We start from the raw sequence: 26,125 nt of genomic DNA, 5'->3' as shown, positions 1-26,125 counted from the left end.
GTCTTGTAAATCAAGAGCTTTTTTTGCTTGATAATAATGCTGCTGCAAGACTGTAAGTTGATATGATGTTCACACTCACCGACAGATACACACACACAGACAGACAGCAACAAATCATCAGCGCCACTTCCCTCGAACTTTGAACCTTTATTGCAGAATGTGTTTAATTAAAGGCGTACTAGAGCGCTGGCTAATCTTTCTCCGTGTGTTGGTCAGCGTGCGATCCTAGTCTGTCGTCCGCTCGTTGTAGCCAATCGATAAACGCCGCCATGAGGGAGGGTATTACAACGGATTTTAACCCTCCAATCCTGAAGATGGCTTTGTGTTCAGGAGTAAGTCAGTATCCTGCAAGCGCTACCTGCTTGTGATCACGAGGAGCGATTAAAGGTAAACATGTAGACTACTAACAAAGAGAACAACAGAAAGTTAGCAATAGCTCCACACAAACAAAATATGTTGACTTCAACTTGTGACTTGAAGGTATAAAATACATTGATATCATAGGCTGCTAGTGTATATGTGTACATTACATCAGTGAGTGATGGTGAGGTGGACAGCAAGGGGATGTAATAATAACAATAACCTGTTGCTCACAATGGAAGATTCAAGCGCAATACAAGCAAACAGGAGAAATAATAAATAAGCGAATACAGTAATTGTGAACAAGCTAAAGTGTTAAATAAAAAGTGAACATGTAAAATCAAGAAGAAAGCACAACGACTAAGAAAGCAGACTGGGCGGTTTACAGGGAAAGACACTGATTAGCATAACAGTTAAGATAAACTGGTGAAAGTAGTAGGTTTTCAAACAAACATAAGTACTAAATTTCAAACAATGGAAACCAACAGCCCCTTATATTCCCTAGGAAGCAAAAAGTAAGATTGATGAAATAAATGTCTTTATACATTCAGTGAAATCTTAATGATCTTCGGTCGCTTGACGACCGGTAAATCCGGTTTTTCTGGCTTTATTATTAATTTTAGCAACCTCGCCACATCTCTCCGACGACCTCACAACGATAGACAGTACCGGGACTTTAATTTGCTGCCAAGAAGACTATCGTGCCTTAATTAATCTGCTGTGCCTGATTGGATGTCGTCAGCGCCACCGCTGTGTCACGTGACCCCGGCATCGCTCCCTCCACAGCGACGACTACCGCTCCCCCCACGGCGGCGGCTGCTTCTTGGGACCAGCAGCGTGCTGCAACGGCCCTGAAGACAAGTGTAGGCGGCCATTACACGACTCGTTACATGCCATTACACCGCCGCTTGCCTCTCATTTGCCAGTCACGACTGTTGTAACAGTCCCACCGACCTCTCCTTGCTTCCCTCGTCGTTTGTTCAATTTATATTCTCCCTGATTAATCTTCCCCCCCTTTTTATTTCTTTTTGACGAATCTCCCCCTACACCGTACTTATTAAAGGACGATAAAATATCTCCGAGGGGAGAGAGAAAATTCTGGAATTTTCAGCTCGTCTGTCCTGTGTGTTGTTTGAAGTGGTTTTATTTCTTTTTAATACGACCCTCCACCACTCCTAATTTTTGTTTTTCTCCACTTGCATCCGCGCTAACCGACAACGAGAGGTGACGTTAAATGTCGTTCATTAATTAGCATTCGATGATGTAGTGTAACATTTCCTGCGCGTGCACACTTCACGGGTGGAGCTGGCCTTGAGTCCCGTGTGGTCTTATCGCGGTTGTCGCGTCACCATCGCCGCGGATGGCGCTGTCATCCTGTGACGCCCTCCGCATCCACCCCGACCCAGCACCAACCTGTCACCTCTGCAACAGGTCGTGGATGACCTCTGATGGCCGTTAGTGAAGGGTCATGAGTCACGATGGTGGATGGCCCCTTAAATCATTGGTGTCACGACTGTGGGGAGCCCCTTTAATCACAGTTGTCACAACTGTGCGTTGGTGGTCACTGATGTGTGAGAGTGTGAAGGTGTGTGCGGACTGCCCTGCATGTGCGCGTGACTACGTGTAGGTGTGTCAGTCAGTCCTGCTGTCTGCATGTCTTTGCTTTTTTCTTCTCCTTTCCTCCAGCAGAGGAAGAAGCTGGAGGAGACTGTACCGGAGGGTCACTGAGAGTTACAGCTAACGCCCGGGTCAGTCGGTACGTTTGCATCTCCTCCGCCCCTGGAAATCCGCGCTTGCAAACCTCGCTGTCGTCATGCGCGTGCACGCCTCTTACACCTTGTGCCAACATGCACGCGCTCGTTCTTTTTTTATGTTTATGCAATCGCAAAGTGCAGTTCATTCAGTAGCATACATATTTTTTCTACCACATACACGCAAGCATGCACGTGCAACAATATATGCGTGCACGCCCCTGACAAGGGAGGGAGTGGGAGTGTGTAGGGAGGGATGGATGGAGTGAGGTGAAATTGTCGGAGGAGGAAAGCAGTGTACTCTCGAACTCAGTCGACCGAAGGCAGACAAGATTGCCACGTGGGGGCGAAGGCAGTCGAGGAATTCACCCCAAGGGTCACAGCACTAGAAGACAGATGCCTCCAGAAAGTTTGCCGGTCTCGTAGAGTCGGTACAGTCAGTGTATCTTGTAGTATCGGAACTGTCTGCACCGAGCGCTTACTGGAGGTGATGATACAGTTCTAAAACAATTAACATATAAGAAAAATATTTTCCCCTGTGCTATTTATTATTTATTGCAATGAAAACTTAATGTGACGGGAAAATATCGAAAATCTGAAAACGTTCTGCACGAAATGTTAAAACAAATCCTTTTTTGTTCATGGCACGTACACATGACAAATTTTTTTTTTTTATAAAAACATTATGCTACTCTATTCTTCACTGACTGAAGCACTCTAAATTCCTCAGACTTTGTATCATAGTTCGAACCTTGTGAAAGAAACTTTATATCTAGTGACTAGACAAAGCCAGGATGATTCGTTTTGTGCGGTTGCCCTGAGCGACTTCACTAATCGCGCATCTGTTTAAAAAAACCGTCATTTATGCTGGATATATTTTGATGCTTTATTTCTTTCAGTCTTTGCTTTATTTATATACAATTTGTTGTGGTAATACCTCGATTTGTTCTTTATGACTGAAACACCAGTAACAGTACCTTCATGATCATGTTAACATTTGATTTTTAAAAAAAAGTAGAAATGTGAGAGGAAAATCTGAGATTTGTGTAAAACTAGGTGTGAAAGATTGTGTGTGAAATACAGGTTGTGTTGGGTAAGGAGGACAACCACTTCCTGTCTTGCGCGCCCTTTAACCTCTAGTAGACCTGCAGGCGCCCTCACTCGGACGGCGATTGTGGTCTCGCTGGTCTGACTGCTGGAATTTTTTGGTCAGAGCCGAAGCGCGGCAACTCCTGTGGGGAAGGGAAAGGAGGAAGAGGCCGGCCACCTCACCCCCCGACTACTACGGCAGAACAAAGGAAGAGAGGATGAAGAAGGGAGAGAATTCCCAACCCCCCCAAGAACCACCACCTTCTGGCCTTGGCGTACGGACACTGAGCACAGTTGTTGTTGCTGTAGCCAAGTAGTCGGGGTGAGCATTACACTTGGTCCCACGGATGGAGGATCAGTGGAACAGTTGGAAGCTGTTTTGTTACCTTGGTCTTAACCAGTGCTGGCAGTTTCCAGTACCATGGGGTGCATTTGCAGAGATTGTTTATCACAAGTGCATTTAAAGATCTCACGCACACAAAGAGCATTCATTCTAGCTTTATTTCAAATGTGCGATGTACCCAGATATTATGACATCCACCCGTAATGAAGTATTGGAGTACTAAACTAAAACATAGAGACACGGCACACCCGTATGCGCTCGCATACATATACAAACAAAAAAAAGATACCACAAGGTCTGAGAGCGAGAGAGAGAGAGAAAAAAAAGGAAGAAAGTATTTTTCTAACTGCAGGCAGCGGACTGAGTGGCGAGGGTTGAGTGCCTGGGTACTAACCGTTGGTTGACATGTCTGACTCATGTGTATAGCATGCCGCAGCGCAAGTTGTAGTCGCAGACGGCTGAATAATAATATTTAGAGTGCACCCAGTGCCAGTGACATATTATGCTTGGCCTTTGTCATCACCACGCCTTGTCCACATCATGACTAACCTGCAAGTGGCGCTGGCAGTCAGTAGGACTGCTCGCGATGGCGGTTAGTACCACGGTTAGTCACTCCATCACTTACTGCAACTGTTAGTGATGGTGGCTGTTTCCCGGAAGGAAGATAACCTTCTCCTTCCGTAAAATGCAGACAGGTAAGGCCATCATAGTTACGCAGTTACCTGCCCCGAGTGAAGGACCCACGGGTGACTGACTGCAAGTCAGGTGTGGCGGAACTGGACGACCGTGAGTCAAAAACTCATTTTTCACTTGTCCGGATATGAAAAGTACCCCACTGCTGAAGGAAGCCGTACTAAACATAAACAGCCCGCGCAACAACAATAACACATTCACAATAAACACTGCCAGTGATAACACCCGCCTCAGATAAAGACACACGACTTTTTAATTAACCTTTCGCGGTTAAGGCGTCCGGTAAACTCACTTTACAGCCCTCGGTAAACACGAGAGTTACAGAATCTGGTTAACACTTCGTAACCATAAATCTGGGGGTAAGATACGAAATATTTTGGGGACACTAGTTGTAACAGTGACGAAAGGATTACTCGAAAACACGGGTATGTATGTGCCGACAACTTTTCATTGCATGTTTAGACATTGTTTTCAAAGTGTCCATTGTAAAATCATACACCTTAACGGATTTTTTATTTTAAAGTTAGGAAAACATTTTAAACGAATTAGATATATTTATATACTAGCGGAAAATATAATACAATAACATGATCAGATGTTGTATTGCTCAGATGAGCGGAGAGCGGTTTGCAAACTATTTCTACTTACTGAACATTGTCAGTTAGAATGATAGTAGATGAGTGTGGATGAATGAAGACGGAAAACTGTTGCTGGTCGTTTTGTTGGCAGTGATACTGTGATTAGTATTTTAAACACTCTTCGGGTGCATCAGCTGCACAGCGCAGGTCAGTTGGGTGTCAGACTCACTCAGCTAACTGAAATAATATTGCTTGCATATAACAACGGATTAGTTTGAACGCAAGAACAGTTTTATTCGATGTAGACCATGTCAGGATCACGCAAAACCGTAGGTTTTAGCAAAAAACTCAAATTTTATGGATTGAAAAATATTTAATGTGTGTGTCAAGTTGGGCGGGTATTTCCGAGTCTTCTAGCTGTAATATAAGTAAGGAAGATATACATTTGTTAGTAACCGCGCGATCGAAACTGCGTTTAACAGCTGTTACTGTTCAGATTTTTAATTTTTAAATATTTAAAATAGAGTTTTATCATTAGAATACTTGTGAAAGCATCTTAAGATACTATTGAACCGCATCGAAGCTTTCAATATCATTATGGTCTGTCTACCCACAAACGGCTGCGTTGGAAATCTTAGTAATATTCGCATTTCATTGAAACCGTTAATGGGGTAGCAAGCTCGAGAAATAAAGAACTATGATCAGAATAGTAAAGGTGATCTGTGAAGGAGGCATGGATGTGCAACTCATTTGATTCTCGTTATGAGGGCAAAACAAAATAATAAACTGTATATTTTTACAGCTTTACCACCGAGAACACGGATTAGAACTCTAATCCAGCATTAGAGTTTACTACGAGGGTTTAAACAACTAGAGACCCGTACTTTTAAAAATCAAACACATTCCATGTCAGACCGCCTGAAGCAATATTTTGTCATCACAAAAAAGAAGAGAAAACTCTCATTGCAAACATAAATTTGTCTCAGAGAGAAAGAGGACAGCTCCGATCAGAAACACAAGCAAGCATTAAAAAAAAATGTCCTTTATCGTGGCACCAGAATACGAACCTTTCGTTTGCTTTGGGCCAGGAACCCTGGCCTATGAATGGGTAGCTTTTGGGGTAATGAAACCGAAAAAAAGGTGCAGCACGGGTGAAACTGACCAGGATAAGATGCCAGGGTTAATCAAAGTGAACGGCTTACACCGAGGTAGTCTGACATCGTTGTAAGCCATAAACAAAAGTGAGGATAGCTGAGCCTGGGTGATGATAACTGAAACGCTACCCCGAAAATAGTAACCCTACCCGTCCGTTATTAATTCTTAATGGTTTGAAATTCTTTTATTGTTCTTTCTGCTGCACCTGTGCCTGACTTACAGCACGAGACAAGTGCCTTCAAAAAGCCAGGCTCTCTTCCCCCGTTTTCCATTACGTGCTGAACAAACTTCCAAAGACGATTTCCCCGATAAAGAAAACAACGCAGCGCGCGCGCACACACACACACGCGCGCGTGCACACCCGCGTCTGCCGCACACGCCGCGCTATCGCGGACTCCTGTCGAGTGTCGTGAGATTTTCCTCCTCGGCACCAAGTCGAATTTGCGCGGCTTGAGCTGAACCTGCGTTGTGATTGGTCGGAGGGCGGAGCTTCGGCTGACGAAATGCCCGCCTCTGACACGAAGGCGTGGTAGAAGGGGCGGGGCGGACGCGTCCACTTTGAAGCCATGTAGGGAGGGAAGCATGCGCTCTAGATTTGGTTGCAACGTGAAAGAGAAACCGCGCGTTGGTGGAAAATTGCATTATCCTGGGCGGTACAAGCTAGAATAAAACTCTGAAAATAAAGAGGAGTCATGACAGTTTGGACAGTTCCGACGTGTGGCGGATGGATGGATTTGTTCTTGTCTGACAGTCGACACAACTGAGTGCAAGTCACACACAGCGTTTGTGAGTATTCTCGTCTTCTTGTCCGTTCCGTTTCCTTCACATTTCGCGGTTGCGGGGTGTTAGTGCGTGTGCGCGCGCGTTCGTGTGGTGTTGGGGGACATGCTTGTCACAGATGTGTTTGCGATGAATTTGTGGTCAGGCACATGATAAGCATGGAAGTCCTGAGGAAGGAGGAGGAGGAAGTGAGGGCAGTAGCGCGTGTCACGACTTCACACTCTACTGTTATTGTCACTCACGTTTTAGTAGTATGTACCCCCCACGCCCCCTACCCTGACACCTCGTTACCGAACACGGAAGAATAATTCTGTCAGCAGACGTTAATAACTTTTAAATGATATTTGCACCCGATAGTAAGGATGGGTGGAGAGGACAAAGACAGAGGATTAGCGGGTATTTAATCCAGCATCGACACTGTCAAAGAAAAACAGAAAAGTGGGCGTGCAAAAAAAAAAAAAAAAGCTATACGACATGCAAGAACGAACACTTACGGGTACATCGTTGCTGGCACCAAACTGTAGTGTGGACACATCTTTTGAAACACGTCCGTGCATTAGAAGACTTGCCGATTACACGCACTCAGAGCTGTCCAGCCACCCGGGAGACCACAAGCCCTCTAAGTAGAGAATCTGATGTCAAGCAGCCGTAATCGAGAGAAAACCCCACAACGCACGCAAAGAGGCTTTCCTGCGACCTCCCGGTCCTCGCACGCACACGCACATGTATGTGCAAATGATTGTCGAAGAGCCCAGAACACATTCACAAAAATTTACTTTTTTTTTTTTCATCAAACTCTTATTAATTTTTTTTATCTCGTCATCCATGTGGTTAAAGGCGCGTGCTGACACACACTCAAAACTCTTGCCCGAGGCGTAGGAATGTGACATTTGAACTCAATTGCCAGAAAGCGAAGTCAGCTGAAGATGCGATAGTTGCCACCTAACGGTCGAGAGATACCTACCACACAGGATAAGGAGACAGTTCAAAGGGCACCGGCCCACCTGGCTTGCGGGGGGGAAAGTAAAGTAGGGGAAGGGGACGAAACCAGCTGAAATGATGGTGCGACAGGGAACATAGCCTCGGGAGTCGATGCCAAGGATCGGTCCAGAAGAGAAAACAAACAGGTTAGCCAGGAATGGCGTGGTAAGCGGCACGGCCGAGGGGCAGCTACACACTTATTCTCACGCACGCGCACTCGGGGCTGTGTGCCGCGCGCGAGGCTGTGACGTCGCGGAGGGCGGCGCGCGCTGGTTGGTTGGTTCCCCGCTGCCAAAGTCAACTCGCCCACAACTGGCGGGGCTTGACAGCTCATTTATTATCCCTTTCTATAGTAACCCGCACTTGATTGACAGATTTAGTAGGGCTATCCGCGAGCAGCGACAGCTTACTTGGTAAAGTGTGCAAGTGTTGACGGGCAGCAGCGGATGGAGGGCTAGGGCTGTTTGACAGTTTTCTGCTTCTGTGACAGGATTCCAAGCTTTGTTTATACGGTCTGATATACTGGGGGACGAAACTGGAGGCGAGGAAACGTACGCCAGGGCTGTTGCTGTGCCGAAGTTGAGGCCATTTGTCTGGGAGACCTAGGGCCTTCGCTTTAACTGCTGATGGCGCAGGCACGGGTATGTATATATCCCCCTACTTTTCTGCCCCGTTTAGGTTTTCACATTTTCAGGCCGTGGCCGATGTCACCCGGTTTGGTTGCACCCCGTATCGCTGGCTGCCCATCTACCCTGGGGCAGAGATAAGAGATCCGTGCCACACTGACTGGAGAGCTCCACTGCGGCGGTTAACTCTGTGTGTGTGTGTACTGTCGATCATTGTAGCCTGCAACACTTGCCGCCTGACGCTTTTACACACTGTTCATCAATCTGCAGGCGGTGGAGGCAGGAACATCAGTCACTCCCCGAGTTAGGCCTGCCTGGGGCCCCCGAGCCTGTCTGTGGCTAAGGCCTGCAGCAGTAGTGGTGGTGGTGGTGTTGTTGGTGGCAAGCGTCTGCAACAGCTTGGTGTGTTTCCAGGTCTGTCGGAGGAGATCGGTCCGTGTCCGGCGCCCTTTTCCTCCTTCCTCTCCGTTGTGGCTGATCACCATCGCTGTTCCTCTCTCCGTGGTGGTGGTGGTAGTGTTGATACTGTGCACGGTGTTGGAGAAGAAAGAAGTCCATGTAGCAGTAGACTGGATGAGGCGGCAGCACAGCACATGCAGTCGAGTGTCCTGGTGTAGTAGGCATGTACAACAACTCTTGTTGCTCCTTCCTCGTGTTGTGCCTGGGTTGGGTTACACAGCAGCCAGCCAGATATCCTCGTGACACTACATACACGCAGCTCATCGGCCATGAAGTCACTGCAGACGGTAAGCAAGTCGTAGCTGTCAGCTCTCATCGTGGACATGTTGGCTGCCCCTGGTGTCGGTGGTGGACGCGTGGCCGTGTCGACTCTCGCCACGGTTCAAACGGTCCGCCGCTGTGGGAATTCACACGCTTGACTAGCTTCTCTCTTACATACGCTATGCTGAAACCACCCTTATTTTCTGTACCCGTATTCTGAACAGTGTTCGCAGTCATGTGTTCACAGCTGTATGTGAGGTCCCCGGGGAGGTAGGGGGGGACAGTTGTACTAGTGAAGCATACTGGACATAGTTTGAATACTAGTGTCAAGGTTCAACTGCTTGTGACTGATCAACAAAACAACTTGTCACCGCGAATGTGTAGCGAGAAACTGTTCGCTTGTGGGCGGTGTACAACTGGTGTTTGATTTCAGTAGCTCTACCCGGAATTTTTCCAACCATAGACTTTCTGAAGTTCAAGATTTACAGGGCATAGTGTGGTTAGCAGATCATTTACAAATTAAGCCATGATATTATTTTTTATTTAAAAAAATTTTCTCCACTTTTTCTGATATTTTATTTTCATTCCATTCTTAATAATGTTATTACCTTGATTAGTCTTTTCCAGTTGGTATTTTTAAAAATAATAATTGTCTGAAAATGTGCTAGTTTATTGGGCATTTGCCAATTTTTCAAAACAATGTCCTATAAAATATTTTATTTAGCACATAAAATATTTACTGGTGACGGAATGAAATTTTAAAAAAAATCTCTGACATTTAACAATATTGGTTTGCAATTTAAAAAGCGTTTCGCATGATTAATCAGGAACAAGTTAATATGAAATATTATTCAGTGTCATTTCTGCCATAGCATTTATTTTAATAATTTTTTTAATTACAGTATGACGGCGAGATGGCTGCCCACTACGGAACTATGGACGGGGGTCCAGGAATGTACGACCCCCACCGTACCATGTCCGGGCACCCGCTCTCACACGCCGGAGCCCTCAACCACGCGTCAGCCCTCCACCAGTATCCACCATACACGTCGGCCTCCTCCATGTCCGGAGTGATGACCTCCTCTCAGGATTCGCAGATCAAACGTGACAAGGACTCCATCTACGCGTAAGTTTCCATGGCTACTGGACGCTGCACGCCCTGCCTGTGCTCGACGTGTGAACGCCGTGTAGTCGAGCTCGGCCAGTCCTCGCGCTGCCAAGAAAGAGTTCATTCCTTCTTCTTTCTGTGGAAATGTAGTTTTTGTCGGGTGTCTGCATGTGTGTTGAAGAAGCAGACGCTTGAAGATTTGCCATGAAATGCGTTCAGTTTAAAGAAGTGACAGGATGCGAAAATAGTTGGCATAGAGAAGAGCATTGTTTGGGATCAGGTTGGACGTGCATGTACCGTCGTTTGTGTTGTTCAGCGTTCACATGTCAACACCTGTGTTCTCCCTACCCATCCCCCCCACTCAACACACAACATTCACACATACACTCAAACACAGATTGCAGCAGCGTTCAGGTGTAGGAAAAGCAGGGACGAGACACCTGCATGTAGTTATTTTGAAAGATCTCCCAGCCAACCCCACACAATTCTTTTGTCGGCGCCCGCTGACAGACCGCCCAGCGATCCCGCCACAGGTACAGCGGAAACGAGCAAATCCCCGTGAAGACTGCACCAGGCAAGAGATCCGGATTTGGAGGATAACACGCAGAACGAAAATATTGGCAACAATTATGGAGCAAGAAGCTACTGACCTTTTCATAAACAACCCACCCCGCCTTCACCTGCTTGTTTCGAACAAGAAAACATTTGTTTCCGTAACCGGTCAGTGGGTAACTTGGCATATTTTGGCTTTTTAAAAATCGGATTGGATGTGATAGAGGTGTGCAAATTTTATAGTTTTGGAAGAAAAAAAAATTCACCCTGGAAGACATGAATGTCATACCTGTGCGTGATCACGTGAAGTTGAAAAGTGAAATCAGAGAGTAAAATGGATTATTGGTGTGGTGCACTGTCGCAAAGGAAGTTAGTGAGACCTGGTTGTGGTGAGCAGTTGATCGGCAGATTCAAAATAATTCTGTTAAAAAAAAACGAAACAAACACCACAACGGAAATTGTTTTTAAAAGCGTGTGAGCCACGGTGACAGGGCATTGTGGTGTAAGCATTATCTTAGAGGTGAAGGTGAAGTTACATATTTTTGTTTTTATTTTTCCTTCCGATCCTTTGTTTGGATTTGTCATCGGCAGATCTTGGTGTCTCGAAAACTGAATAGTCCAATTTCCACCCATTTTTCAGGGGCTAGAATTTGTCTTGATTATTTTCTGTGTGAATATATTTATAAATGAAGGTACTATTATTATTCTCCACATTTTATACCTAGATATATAGAGTGGTATTATTATCCAGTCCTAGAGACGAAGTAACGTGGAGGAGAAAAACAGAAAAGTGGGTTTCTGTGTCAGCTGTAAAATGCGGGGTGTAGCGAGCCCTCAGGTTTACTATTTACGTATTTTGGAGCTCGGTCGGGTGCGAGTCGACTGAAAGAGGGCGAGGGGGTGAGTTAACAACAAAATTTGCATTGATCCACACGGCATGACCAGGTGAGGTGGAACCTCCACCGAGGTGGATGCCGAGTCGCTAATGACACGGGACAGGTGAGCAGCGAGACACACCCCCGCCACCACCACCCGCTTGCCCGCAATCCTCCGCCTTTAATCGTGGTATCTCGCGAGAGATCTATCTCCCGGCGTCTTGTACCCCGGGTAGCGTTGACGACCGGCCTGCGAGGTCTCGGATTTCAGCTGGTGGCATTTCTCTCGCACTTGGGGAGACGATGCTCGAGTGAAGAGCAACAGAAAGCTCGTCTTGTGCACGCGCTGTCATGCAACGAGGGTTTCTCGTGTCTGACGATGGTAGAGACAAAATTCTGCTCCTTTCACCTGTCCTATTGTGTTCACCACCATTTCAATTCTGTTCACAGCGTGGAATGGGTTGGTAGATGGCACGGGTATCAGGTACAAGAGAGTAAATAATTTTTAAAAATATGTAACTATGTTTTAATTCACTCTGGCCAATTCAAATTACCAGACCTGTAATGAAAAATTAACTTTCACAGACATTCTTAACTAGATATTTTTCAAATATGTTTTAGGATCATTAAGAGATTTTTTGGGAACATAGTCGCATGTATCCCTAATCCAGGACATAATCATTTGTCTGTACAATTGTGTACAAAGAGTAAAGTTGAGCTGGAAGAATTGTGAGGATAGGAAAGGCAGTTTGTTTTGAGAAAAACGCGGAGATGGACGCCAGCAGAATGTAAACATTCTAACCCCTCGGCTGTGCTCTCCTCCACTGACAAAATCCCTCCCACCACACACACAACAGCAACATGGACCTAGGTGGTGTTTTCACGACTGTGTAACCCACACAAGAGTTGGTGTTGTTGCTGCAGTGTGGAGGGACCAGCAGCACATTGCCACAGGCCCGCCACCCGCCAGACGCGTGGTGATGTCATGGCGTCTCGAGAAACAATTCGATAATAATGTTCGTCTCCAGTTGCCGACTGCACGCGGGAGCAATGGCGCACGAGGCATCATCACATACCCCCAGCCTCCTCTACCTACCCTCTTGCCGTTGCCACATCTATTCCTTGGTTACAAGTTGGCAACAATTTTGTTTTTTGTTTGGCATTGTGAGACTGGAACTTTTCTCTTACCGGCTGGCTTTTTATTTTTCCTTTCAGTCCTTTTTTATTTTTTGTCTGCGTTTCTCCGTCTGTATTTTTTTTTCTTGTCTGTTTCTTTCTTTGGTTTTTAAATATCTGTTTTCCTCCCGCCTCTGCAAACGGGTAGATCCCACGGTTCTTTCCATCTTCTCTCTCTCCCCCTCACCTGAATACTCGGTGTGCGCGTGTGTGTATGTAAAAGATGGGGACAATGAAAAGGTAATTACCTTTGTGAAGCAAGCGTGAATAATAATAATGAAAGGTCTACATCCCGCCTCGGATAAAATGGTGCAAGTTAACCCATTTCCCCAAGACGGATATTTGAATAGGAATTTTCTCAAGCAAAACAAAGTTGAGGTGTGTGTGTGGGTGGGAGGGAATTTCGCCGAATGCAAGTGGAGGATGGTTTTAGGCACAGACCATCGGACCATACTAACTCACCTCAGCAGTTTACTGGTGAACAGACCTCACTGTCATGTCAGGCGTGATCATCGCTGTCATCCACGCAATGACCCATCAACACTTCTGCCATGTTCTGGACATACCGACCCAAACATTGTGCAGGGGACTACTGTTTGGCCATCATCTGTGACAGGTGTCTCACCCTACCCCCGCATTCACACCTGCCACACAATTCCATACCCCAGTCACGGTGATTGACCTGTCACCAACCACGGGTGTCCTGTCCGTGTGTACGTCCCACGCGCACGCGCTCACACACACACATGATCCTTGTCACCATCATCATGTCTTGTCTATGTCACAATTGTTCTTGTTTGTCCGTGTAATCGCCCCACTGAGACAATGTCAGGCTTGTTCTCCTAGTTTTCTCCCCTTCTGTCCTGTTTCAGTCACCCTTTGTTTCCCTTGCTGGCTTTGATATTTGAAAAATGTGAATTGGCAACGTGCACCCCGCGGGAACCCGGGGTAGCAGGCGGCGATGTGTGTTCTTCAGAATCTTTCAACGAGGATATAGCTGTGTTCAGCAAGCAAGTGTTGGTACGTATAACATTTCATTTTGACTCACTTCTTCTGACAGTTTCTTTTGTAAAATTGTTTGCAGTCTTACAATTTTTATTCATCAACATTCACAGACTTTTCTTTGTCGGGTATTATCATCTCTGTTCTCTCCCTACCATCTCTTTCCTCTTTTCTCACATTGCACATCTCAAACAATTAAAAAAAAATTAAAACATAAAATCAGGTTTAAACAATTTTTTTGTTTGTTAAACTTTCTCAATGTTTTCAATAGCTTGAGAAAAGCTACAGCTGTATTAAAGTTATTTTAATAATTTTCTAGATACATTTAAGCCTTTTGTTAAGTAGGATTCAACATATGAGTGTAGGGTCTCTTGAAAGTACACTTGTGTTCCCTAAATAAAATTTTATGATGGATCAATTGCTGATATTGCACTGAGGACTTAGACCTTAAAATTCCAAGCTGAAAATGATGGGTTTCATACAAGAAGGTTGAACAAAGTAAGCTGTAAAATGTGCTAAGAAATTATTTTTTACCAGTTTTAAAACCAAAAAACAAATGTTTTTTGACACCGTCTGAAATAGCAAGAGTAATTCAAATGCAATAATTTTCTGCATTTGTGGTAGCCTGCTGCCACTGATTATCTTCCTCTTTTTGTTTTGGCCTTTTTCATTATGGCTTTCAGTGTAAACACAAATAAATTGGCTATCAGCCGCTTATCTACACTGTTGTCTGGCTTTTTATGTTCTAATTGTCACAGTGCCTTCCCTCTCCATCAACAGAGAACTTGTCATACACCTTTATGGAAGTTTTTGTCTATTTAAAGCTGACTGGGTTCCCAGTTCTATTTTTGTTGTTGCCATCAGTTGTTTCCACTGCAAAATTTGTCCTTAAAATTCAGTTTACAAAGTATGCATATTTCTTTTTTCATTATTGCTATAAAATGAAAGGACAAATGTAGTTGTCCATTTGCATGTCTCCATGCCTACACAAACATGTACAGTTGTGTTGCATGAATGTACAGGAATCATAACTGAAAAAAAATATTGCTTACATTACATAAAGCTAGTAGCTTTTATCATTGAAACATAGATGGTAGCAGTGATGTTGAACAATAACAGTTGCAGTATATTGTCAGTTACAGTCTGCCTATCTTTAATGCCACGTTCGCCAAAGGAGGTTTATGTAAAATAAATTTGCTTTCATAATGTTAGAAGCAGTGTAGTGCATCTATTATTGGACCATGAGGCTTCCAATAGGCAGTGCTGGAAATTACACTGGCCTCCATCTTGACTAGCAGATAAGGTTTTTAAGATAAGTCTGCTAGAGTGAAACATATCAGTTCCACAATTTTGCCTTTTCCCCAGGGAGAAGGGGCGATTTTTGTGGTACAATTCACTCTTACTCAGTCACATGATCCATGGCTTAATCAAAACAGCTGCCGGTAAAAATTAATTTCTTTAGTTCAGTGGCTGCATTTAGGTTACCATTTTCTTTAGACTACACCAGTGCCTGTGATCCCCGTGAGTTTTATTGCAGCAAAATTAACTTAAACAGATTGATCAACTGGTATTTTTATGTAGCTTTGGGTACAGTACATCTTCATACTTGGAGTTTGCTGCAGTTGTAGTGCATTTTTCTTTTTGAAAACATTTTTATATTTCCTGATATAAAGTTTATTTTACCTTTAAAAGTAGATTTTCTTCACATCCTAATTTTAAATTTGTTTTCAATTGTAAAATATGTTATTATCTTTTATTTGAAGTTAAAGTCATTCACTGAAAACAAAGTAATTTTTTTAAATAGAAGACCTCATTATCAAGAGCTAGCAGACCTATTAACCTCGGTTAGTAACGGTGTTGTGCTTGAAACGAAGGCAGCACTCGCACATCATGAAATAAGGGTGGACAGGATTTTTTTTTTTTTTTTTTTGTGGCCAGACTCATCAATCACTGGGGTCTGACGAGCTGTCAGTGCTAACGAAAACCTCTCGCCTAGCTTCGTTTAAATGCATTTCTGGCATTTTCACCTAGTGTGACTGATTTTAATTTTGACAGCCACATTTGTCTCCACGAGGTATTTCGGGCTTGCCAATCAGCCGGCTTCCTCATCTGCGGTCAGTTTTCAAGGGCCGCATCTTTAATTTCTCATAAAACGAAATGTTTTGAGTGCATGTACCACAGATGGCAGCACTGACTTAGCAGACGACCGAAAACTCAAAACGAAGGAAGCAAGCTTGGAGCAGCAGTCGACCAGAGGACTGTTGTCATTATTGCAATATTAGTAAATGTGGACAGAATGGGTAATGTTAACTTGAAATCTTTTTCTTCGAAAGAAATTGGAAAATTTATAGTCAAAACAAAATTTTAAAAGTCTTCAAGCTTGTAAATAATGTCGACAAATTGACCAACAGAAATCGAGTATCTCTTTGCTAGTTCAGTTGAAATCTTAGTAACAAACGGAAAGGCCTGAATATGTTTATTAGTGATCAGAATTTGAATGAAATTTGTTGTTTTTTTATTTTTATCGAGACTACATACCTTTGATCAGATAAGTCAAAGAACTGACAAAATGACCACATGGAAGTGGATGACAGTAGCGTTCAGGAGGGAAAAAAAAATAAAATAACAACAAAAAATCAAGTAGCGGCTCTCAACATCACACCCCGACCCCAAATCAAGTGTCTCCTTTCAAAGTAACCCCCTCTTATGTAAACGGCGGCAAAATTGAATCTCAGTGAGGTTTGCTGGCCTTTCCTGTGCAGCAAGAATCGGTTGCAGACGTCACCAAGTGTGTTGTCGCGTGCCATGGCGGCCCTTCCCCTCTCTCGGCCCCCAGACAAGGGTCCAATACGCACTTGCGTTTGTGGTGATTTGATTATCCGATACGGTCGTTACAGCTTATCGCCGCTGCCGTGTCACAATCGATGTGGCGATGATAACGGAAGACAGAGCCCTGGCTGTAGCATCTCTGTCGGAATAGACTAGCGAGTCCCTGGCTACTGGTGTGTCTGTCAGTGTGTGTACGCGCATGCTTACCTTCACTTGTTCGTGTGTGTCCCAGTCTGCTATAAGTTTCTCTATAACTACCTCCATTGTAGTAGATAAAAATAGAGATGGTGGTTGGGTAGGAGGGTGGGTAGGGGAGGGATTCAGCCTGGAGGTAGACACTGCACACGAGAAAAACGAAGCTGAAAAAAAAGATGACAAGTTGTGGCGAGGGTTAAAAATCCAGAAACTAAAGATTTGAGGCAGTTTTTGACTTTTGTTGTTTCCTTTTTTTTGTATTTTTAAAACAAAAAGTTTCAATAACTTAGGTGACATTAAAAATCCATTTAACTAACTTTCAGTCAGATACTGAATTCTAGCAACTTGCAGTCAAGTACTGGATAAAAAGAAAAGCTACAAGAATTGGACAGATGAAATAATATTCTGTTATGATGTAGATTTGAAGGAGGGTTACAGGTTATAAAATAAACAGGAAGAAATAAATTGAGGAAATTTTTTTGTTGAGATTTTTAGCATGGCGGTTTATTTTAGTCACAAAAACGTGGAAAAATCAAATTTGACAACTATTACTTGTACTGCAATTTCATCGCAGAGATGCAAATGGATAAGGTTGTAATAAAGATATTTCCAACAACTACACTTATCGCTTACAACCTGACAGAAAGCTGTCACAAAACCATTTGTGTATGCTTGCTTCACACTGCCCTTGTGAGCAGATATTGCTGAATGTCTAGAGGGACCCTCCACACAATTTGTCAGTATCGACTCTTTTCTGCTGTTTTATTGTAGGATGACTGGGAGCATTTTTATGCATTATCTAGATACTGCCTTATTGCATTTTGTTGATACTGGAAGTAATTACATGGAATAAATACTATTATTTTTTAGTTTGGCTGCACGTTGGGCATGTTGACTGTTGTAAAATCAAATTGACTTCAGGCAAATCAACTGCAGCTGATCTGCTGGGTTTCTTTCAGCCAGACATGCAAAGGTCTGGGCATTGGCTCACAACACTGAAAGCAGATTACCTCCTACCCTTAAAAAAATTGTAAAATGGAGGCTGCTATATTTTTAAAGTCTTTTACAGGGATAGTAATTAAAGATTCCATTCTCTTCCTAACAGTAAAAACAAGAGCAAGTGATAAAAAAAAATTTACACATAGCATGCCAGGTGATAAAAAATGACTTACTAAAATATAAACAAGTGTGGAATGTTTACTTTTTAAACATTTATTTAAGCTGTTACCACTTTCACCACTTCCATCGTTTAACCATTGTCATTTGATTTAGTCAAGTCTGATTATTGTTTGCATTTAAAATTGTAGATACTTTAAAATACTTTAAATGTTGATAGTGTATGAAAAAGTCTGCTAGTAATCCAATAACATTAACCATAAACACTTCCTGTAAACTAAATAATAGATAAGTCTCCTCCTGTCTGCGTTTTGTGTTACAACACTCCCTCTTATTATTTCATTTCATTTCACTGTAAAATACTCCCTTCACCCAATAAAAGAAGTTGCACCCATCTTTTTGGCCTGTTCTTGTGCAGAGATGTACACTTTGTAATATTTTTAGCTAAATGAAATTAACTCTGCTTTCTCACCCACCCGTGGTTTTTCTTTTACCCTAGCCTATGCCTTGCCTCCACCCCCTTGTTGTGTTCTCCATCTTGTGTATCCCCCTCCCCCACCTACCCATTTCTCTCCCAGTTCTCGCACCCGCTTTCAGCACTGTGTGGGTGTGGCGGACAGCAGTAAAAGAGCAGAGATTTGATTAATTTCCTTATCGCGTTACTTAATTGCCCATTTAGCCGGGTGCATGTGTGCGAGAGAGAGAAGAGAGAGCACGAGCTGCTGTTGCTGCAGAAATGTGTGCACTTTCTTTTCCAGAAATTTTTTTGTTGCTAAATTTTTAAATTTTTTGATGTGAGAAGCTTAGGTTTTAGTTATAGACATCAGTGTGACATTGAGACTTCAGTATGAAGTAAATCTGTTTTATTTTCTGTTTATCTCTAAACAATAGTGTTTGAGGGTTTGTTTGACCGGGTGTTAAGCAGTAACAAACACAAACATTCATATTCTTTAATATTCTTTAATTCTTCACTGACTTCATTGTGGAAACTATCAGTGTTGTTAGTATGAGTTCATTGCTAATCCACACTTTTGTCTCATCCTGACTTCAATGACTGTTTGTTTCCTGGTAACAGGCTCGATCAGACAAGCCACTTTTCTCAGCCAATCACGAACTGGACAGTTTGGTAAGTGAAATAAGTTGACGTGCGCGTGCATGTTCCTGTGCATATTTGTATTCATGCATAAATGTTGAAAAAAAAAAACCCATATCGATCGCTTTGAGTCATCGTCGAGCGTCAGGCGGAGTTAACGGCCTCCCCGCCAGCCCCCCTATCATCACCCCCCAACACACACCCCATCTCACTCCCATGTGGTGCGTACTTAGCAGCTGACCTGCTGGTTGGAAGTAGATAAAGACTCGCCTTTGATAAACCTGGATTCTGCCGATGCTCAGGGTAGAAGTGACCATGCAAGTGAAAGATTGATTTCCTTTTTTCCTTTATTTTTTTATTTTTTTAAAATTATTTTTGGAGATTGGCCGTATGTGGTGTAGAAGTCTTAGTATGTATTTGTCTCTTGACAAACTCATCTTGTATAACTAGCCATGACAAGGCTACGTCTGACCTGGTGCTGCTCCTCAGCCAAGTCCATGGAGTGTGGTAGTGTGTGAAGGCTCGTGGTGGTGGTGTGGAGGTAGGGGTTGCAGGAGTTTAGGAGCTACTGAGACTGAAGGAGATGAAGAACGCTGCACAGAAGAAAGAGGAGAAATGGAAGGGAGCAGGACCGGGGTACGGTAGGGGGACGTGGGACCAAGCCTTGCGAGGAGAGAGGGGTGGTCGTCGAAGGCAAGCAGCAGGTTTTCAACTGAGACCGTAGACGGCCGAGTGCCGCCGACGGCCAGTAATGAAGCGTGGTACCACTGGGGAAATTCTGAAAATAGCTCCAGTGTTTCTGCCCCCTGCCTTTATCCCCCTACTTGCAGTCTGCCCGGGAGTAGAGACGACCGCGCCTTGGCGCATATTTGTGTGTGTGTACGCGCGTGTGTACATCCACGATTGTGTGTGCGTTAGTCCGTTAGTACACCACCCTGGTACTGGTGGAAGAAAAGAACAATATCCGATCGCCCTATTGTTGCAGTAGAAATTCTAAAGTTACAGCATACGGCCTCAGAGAAATCTATAGGCTGTAAGTGTGGAACCGACCTAGTTTCCGGTGAAGAACAGACAAGAGAAACACTTCAGGGATAAAAATGATGTGGCGAGGTGCATTTCAGCGTGTTAGGACTAGCCAATGAGACGAGCGAATCCCACGAATAGGTGCAACCACTGGAGAGCAGAACGATTACCCTCCGCGAACCCTCTTTCCTGTAACCCCCTCACTCCCCAACCCTAGCGAGGCTCGGAGCCTGCGCACGCGTCCACAAAGTTGCAGTCAGTGTCAGAGGTCACATAGACGGTCACACGTCACAGCCGTTGTCTACTATCGCCTAACGCGTTGACGTCAGATTCGACAGTTGCTGATATGTTGATGTTGTTAGCAAAGGAAAAATAAAACAGAATAATCACACGCGCGCGCACGTACATTTCACATGCACGTAAATTGAAATCTGCAATCCCCGAGGAACTGTAAAGCAGATGGCAGAGCGCAACCAATCTAGTCGAAGGCGAGGCACCACGTTGCTGATGTGGAGTGCCCAGCTTCCCCCCTACCCCTATCTTTGCCGGAGATCTCGTGCCCTGTGTGTGTCTGTGTCCGGCAGCTCTCGTTCAACCCTCCACTTCACTACAACGACCAAAACTAGTTCATGTCTAGAAAACGAGGTCTTCCCCTCCCTTTCTTTTTCTTACTTTATTAGACTGGCCTTCCTGAACATTATTCGGGCTCGTCTGCTGTAAGGTTCACGTAAGAAAAAAAAATTCATCCCCAAGGGGAAAGTGATGATAGATCGAGCTGCACTGACTGTGTGTGTGTCCGTGCGTTCGTGATTTCTGCATTTCCTGTCTCGTTTCTACGCTGGTTCGGAAATTTGTTTCCTCGCCTGACGGGAAGCGCGAAGGACCAGCAAAATAAGCAGCAGCAGGAGGAGAAGATGAAGGACCACAAGAGCTAGACTGAGACAAGAGGGGGCGAAGACGCAGCAACCGATTGTGGGTCAGACGGAAGCGCTGACCCGTTAAGCGCTAAACACGGAGCCAAAAACCCTCCGCCAGCCTCACGTCTTGGCGGCGAACACCAGAATAAATTAAAGTTTAATTGGCGTAGGATCTGGGTATGGTAATGCTAGAGGCCCAGGTTTTTACACTCTTTCTGATGAGTTGTATCAAATAGCGCACCGTTTCCGCCATCGCCTCGAAAACAAGCCGCCGCTCCCTCAGTGCCGTGAAATTCGCAACCTCGCCGCAGACGCCTTTCCCCCCGCCAACACTCTTCCCTTTCCTCCCACCTTTCTTCCTCCAACACACCCGCCTGTCCCTCCGGTTCCATTTTCCACAGCCTCCAAAAACCCTCCCGCTTTCAAAGATTTTTTTTTTAAACTCCCGTACAGCGGTTGCAACTACCATCACCTCCTTCGCCGAGAAGAACTGGGGCCACCCATCCCTACCAACCTCCCCACCCGCTTTCTCTTCGTACATACGCTGGCCTTCTTGTAGCTTCCGTTCTTAAAGAGTTGCAAACATTTAAAAAAAAAAAAAGCTTGGTGCGAAATCCCCCCACCCCATCTCCAAGAAGCCACCCACCTCCTCCAAGAAGATGCGCGAGGATCAATTAGTATTAGCTGTGCCTAGAACTAGTCATCAAAAAGTTGAACAACTAGCTAGTCCGGATACCTAAAGAGTCGTTTGCGCTCATTCTGTAGGGCTCTTCATGGTGTGGTACTTAGAGGAATGATTTGTGTGTGTGCGTGTGAGCGTTTGCGCGCGTGCATGCATAATGAGAGGACTTTTGTTGAGGGTATGCGCAGGCTCTCAGACCTTTGAAAGTATCATGTCTTTTTATGTGCGGTTTTTTTTTTGTTTTTTTTTTCATTGCAATTTTTTTTAACAATAACATTATTTATATTACCTGTAGTAGACATTTTACTTCTTGAATAATGACAATCTTTTGTAATTATTATTTAATAATTTTTTATATTCCAGATGATACAAGCTATTCAGGTCTTACGTTTTCATCTTCTGGAGTTAGAGAAGGTGAGATGTCGCTTGTGTATTTTCCTCTCTTCTTTCTTAGTGTCTCCTCTCTCTCACTCCCCACCCATTAGGTAGGAGATCAATTCTGAAGTGACCTCCATGATACCACGCTAGAAGCTGCTTATCAGGTGTGCAGAACTCGAAAGTTTCTCTCTTTCATTCTCACTCCCTCTTTCTCTCTCTCTTTCTCACCTCTGTGTGTGTGCGTGTGTCATCCGTCGCAGAAAGATGTCCTAGTGCTTTGTCTGTAAACCCCGGTGAACAGCAAATGGAGGGTCTGGCAAATGAGCTTGCAAATGCACAAGGTAATCTCGTACATGAGGAAAGTGAAATGGGAAAGTTTCATTACGGAGGGACTACTCGCCACTCCTTGTACAAAGAAGTCGCAGGCAAGTCGCGCTAAAGCACTTATGGAAGACTGTGAAACTTGGCTGCCAAAGAATTTTGAGAGGGGAGTGGGGGAAAGAGTGAGGCTGGGGCATGGGAAATGTCACTGCGTGTGTTTGCTGAAGTTAACGTTAGCCCGGGCTTTTATGCACGAACGCACGTAAACACGCACGCACACACACACACAGACAGAGAGCGTGCCGCTAACCGAACAACACAGGTATGCCCTTCTCTCGGCTTCTAGTTTACCCTGGCCTGATAACACTTGCCACTCTCTTCCTCAAACAGGGACTTACTGATAACGGACACACTGCCATAGCAAACACATTGCAGTACGAGATTATTTTTAATTTGAAAGAGAAAAAGAGAGAGAATTTACTGTTCTCGGGATCTGGATGCATAGTGTCCAGCCTCCACGAGCCGTTAATAAGGAAAAATTGCTCCCTGAAGTAATAAGAAATACAATATTCAGACACAAATGCACTTTTGAACACTGCGTCATATTTTACGTGTACAAACAACGGCCATAAAGCGGTGGAAACATTGTCGAGGGCTGTGGGCGAGTGTCTGAAGAGAGGTCGAGTCGGGCGGACGCGGTTATGGCGGGGAGGGAGGACAGTTTCATGCGGCGCTTCGTTTGACACGTTATGAAAATAGGACAGGTGTGTTGTTCTATCTGTTAGCTTTTATTGGGCACTGAAACCGCGTCTCGCTTCCCCGTCTGCGGTGTACGCCTTCCGATAAAACAGCACTTGATGTGTCTTCACACTGAAAACAAAATGCAGAACAAATCCTTAATTCTGCATGACTAACTTGAATAAACTCACAACACTTTAGTTTGATGTTTAACGAGTTGGGTGGCAGATGGATGCGAATACAGATTTTCGCTAATAAGTTGTTTCCTTTTCGCACAAACGGACTCAGGAGTCAGAACACTAGTGTGACTGGCGAGGTTTTCAGGTTGCGAGGTCACAGGTCACGCGACTGATAAAGAAGGGTAGAAGGGTTAGTGGCGGCGGCTAGAAAAACTTTCCAGCACTCCACCCGCTTTCTTCTGTCTTATCGATGACATCTATTCGTTTTTATCGTTATCGCCAATCACATTAGACGACTAAAAAGAAAAAATTTCTGGTTGTCAGAGTTGTCAGACTTGGGTAATAACTGTTAGCAATAAAGCCGATATACAGCGCAATTATAATTTTAAAAAGATGAAAATAAAAGCAGAAAATTATTCTTTGTGAAAATTCCAAGTGGCAGAAGTACAATATCAGCACTGGATGATTAGAGCACACTTCTATTTCTTTTACCGTTTCTTTCCTTACTGATTATTTTAATACTGTAGTACTGATAAAAGTAGAAATAATAATCATTAAAAAGCAGTTTTAATTGTAAACGCTCCTGTTTGTGTATAAGCATTTTAAAGGACTTTTTTGGCATATTAAGTGAAATCTCAATACGTCTTTTAAATAAATATATATTTAAATGCAAATACTAAAGGTGTTTATAGTTCATTTTTTAAAGAGCTTTCTTACAAAGGTACGAAAGTAAAACCGGTTTAAAATAAATAAAATGCTGTTAGATGTCTAAGGTGTTGAAGGAGAGAGGTAAATTACATGTTTGCCTTCCAATGACTGATGGAGTCTTTTCTTTGATGTTTACAGGTACACGAGTTGTGTGACAATTTCTGCCATCGCTACATAAGCTGCCTAAAGGGGAAAATGCCCATCGATCTCGTCATTGATGAGCGTGATGGGGGAGGGGCGAACCCCACCCCCACCAAGTCCTGCTCCTCTACCACCACATCTTTATCAGAAAACCCGCTGGATCATAGCCATATGGATAATAGCGCAGACCAGGTAAGGCCCCAGTTGTCTTCCCTTGCTCTGGCTTTGCCAACCTGTGCCAAGACCTCCTCCCACCATTTCCGGCTCTAATGAATCATGAAACTCCGCTCTCGTCGTGTAAACATTGTTCACAGTCATCTGTTTATTTATTTATTGTTCTGCTTTTTGTTCCTTGTCGTTTTACTCTCTTTTTTCTGTGCCAGTGTAGAATTTGTGTCTGTGCGCGTGTTCGCGCGCGTGCAGTCTTTTTTTTTTTTGTCTGTGTGTGTGTGTTGGGGTGGGTGGGTTCAGAGAGATAGAGTATGTGTGCACGCGCGCGATTGCTTGTATGAATGTGTCCGTTCTTGCGTCAGTGTGGGAGAGAAAGCAACTTTTGGCTATTTTTCAACCTTCAAACTGAAAAAATTGCAAAACAGTTGTTTGTAAAATTAAATTCTTGACAGACGTGCTGGCAACACCATTTTGCGTCAGATAGTCTATCAGATGCCAGGTTGTAGACTAGATATTCCAAATTCACAGGCGTTGTACGTAAACATGGAAGTTGTTTTTTTTTTGGCGAGGTGTCTAGATGTAGTGGGGTAAGGTAATTCAAATCGGGAAATGATTTCAGAATCTACTCTCCTCGACATCTGGAGCCAGATCGCACTTGCACCTGTCCCTCCACCCTCACCACCATTCGGTGTTATTACGATCGGTTTGCGATGGGAACTGACAGTGGTTTGTCATTCGACTGTTTATCGGTGCCAGATCGCAGGCAAATTAACTGCGCATGCGCGGTGGCCAGGACTGGCGGTCCTGGTGGAGGAGCCCGCTGACCGCGAGAAGCTAACGTGGAGGGGGCAATCATTGGCAGTGCTCGCAACTGGTTGACGTGGGGGTGTCATGGAGTGGGGGAGGTGAGGCATGGTTTTCAGATCGATGGCAGGAAGAAGGGAGACTGAGTAGAAGGGGAAAGAGAGACTGAACGGGGCAAGAAGACTAGAATATATTGTCATAGTTTAAAAATGACAGAAGGTTACCTTGTGTTGGAGTATTTAGCAAAGACAACTTTTTTAGTAATTTTTGCTCAAATTTAGTGACAGCCGGCCGTCATTATTCATGCAATCGCGAATTGCATTTCTCCCGCTTATCACTAGCCGCCCTTCACAGTCTCCTGGTAATATTTGGATCATGTATATTGTCTTTTCTTCCCCCCATGAACTCCGCACCCACCCTCCGCCACCGACTTCCTGCGAACAGCGCAGATGACGAAGAAGAGCGCAATATCCGCGTAACGTAGACGTCAGCCGCGCTTTAGTTGTTTGATCTCACGAGGACTTTATAAAAAATGTGGAGGGTTAGACGAGGAGTCGATACATATCGCCCACATTTATTAATGTGCTGGAGGTTTGTAGCAATCGGGAGGTGAGAGGTTTAATAGAGTCTACTGTCACGCCTGGACTGCTGTGATGAGCGATCTTTGATACGGGCCCTAGCCTTGGAGTTGTTTTGATAGCACATTTCATTATGTTGTCATTGCCTGACGATCAGCTCCAAATCTGGGATCAGACTTGCCGTTTTCATTGGGGCCTTTCTGATCAGAGATTATGGCTGTGAAATATTTGTATCCCTGGCTTGTGATGTATTTTTTTCATTAAAAACACCTCTCTGTCCCCTTAGTTACCTAGGTGACGCATGCACCTTGCAGCTCTCTCTCTTTCACACACTGTATGTGTGCGTGTGGGTTGGTGGGATGATTGGATTCGTGTTTCCTTTTCGCTTTTTGTGGATTCGCCGGAGCTTATTTCTCTGTACCGAGTGTGAACTGGAAGCAGGAAGGTTTTAAAAAAAGAAAGT

At 44.3% G+C, this 26,125-nt stretch overlaps 1 protein-coding gene and 1 long non-coding RNA gene across 5 annotated transcripts in view; one reads left to right on the top strand and one right to left on the bottom strand.

Annotated features, from left to right (window-relative positions):
- The window catches only part of LOC112571242 (homeobox protein Meis1-like), a 192,403-nt gene that overhangs the window by 33,285 nt on the left and 132,993 nt on the right, over positions 1-26,125 (top strand). Inside the window, exons 2-7 of one of the 4 annotated variants that reach the window (XM_025250115.1) lie at positions 8,221-8,371; positions 9,979-10,202; positions 13,660-13,807; positions 19,005-19,055; positions 22,008-22,058; positions 24,107-24,301. In XM_025250115.1, the coding sequence (XP_025105900.1) occupies positions 8,357-8,371; positions 9,979-10,202; positions 13,660-13,807; positions 19,005-19,055; positions 22,008-22,058; positions 24,107-24,301 (684 nt within the window). In that variant the 5' untranslated portion in view covers positions 8,221-8,356. Of the gene's footprint in view, positions 1-5,048; positions 6,756-8,220; positions 8,372-8,405; positions 9,103-9,978; positions 10,203-13,659; positions 13,808-19,004; positions 19,056-22,007; positions 22,059-24,106; positions 24,302-26,125 lie in introns of those variants that run through there. The other 3 variants (XM_025250116.1, XM_025250114.1, XM_025250117.1) reach the window with 3 other exon arrangements.
- Positions 133-8,222, bottom strand: LOC112571244. The gene is made up of 2 exons (XR_003100778.1): positions 7,244-8,222; positions 133-358 (listed from the first exon to the last, which is right to left on the bottom strand). It is a non-coding gene; the product is annotated as an uncharacterized LOC112571244 (long non-coding RNA).

The sequence above is a fragment of the Pomacea canaliculata genome, linkage group LG8 (genome assembly GCF_003073045.1).
Source record: "Pomacea canaliculata isolate SZHN2017 linkage group LG8, ASM307304v1, whole genome shotgun sequence".
In the NCBI taxonomy this organism is placed as follows: domain Eukaryota; kingdom Metazoa; phylum Mollusca; class Gastropoda; order Architaenioglossa; family Ampullariidae; genus Pomacea; species Pomacea canaliculata.
Note: the sequence above shows the minus strand (reverse complement) of the source record. Positions and strands in the feature narration are given on the sequence as shown.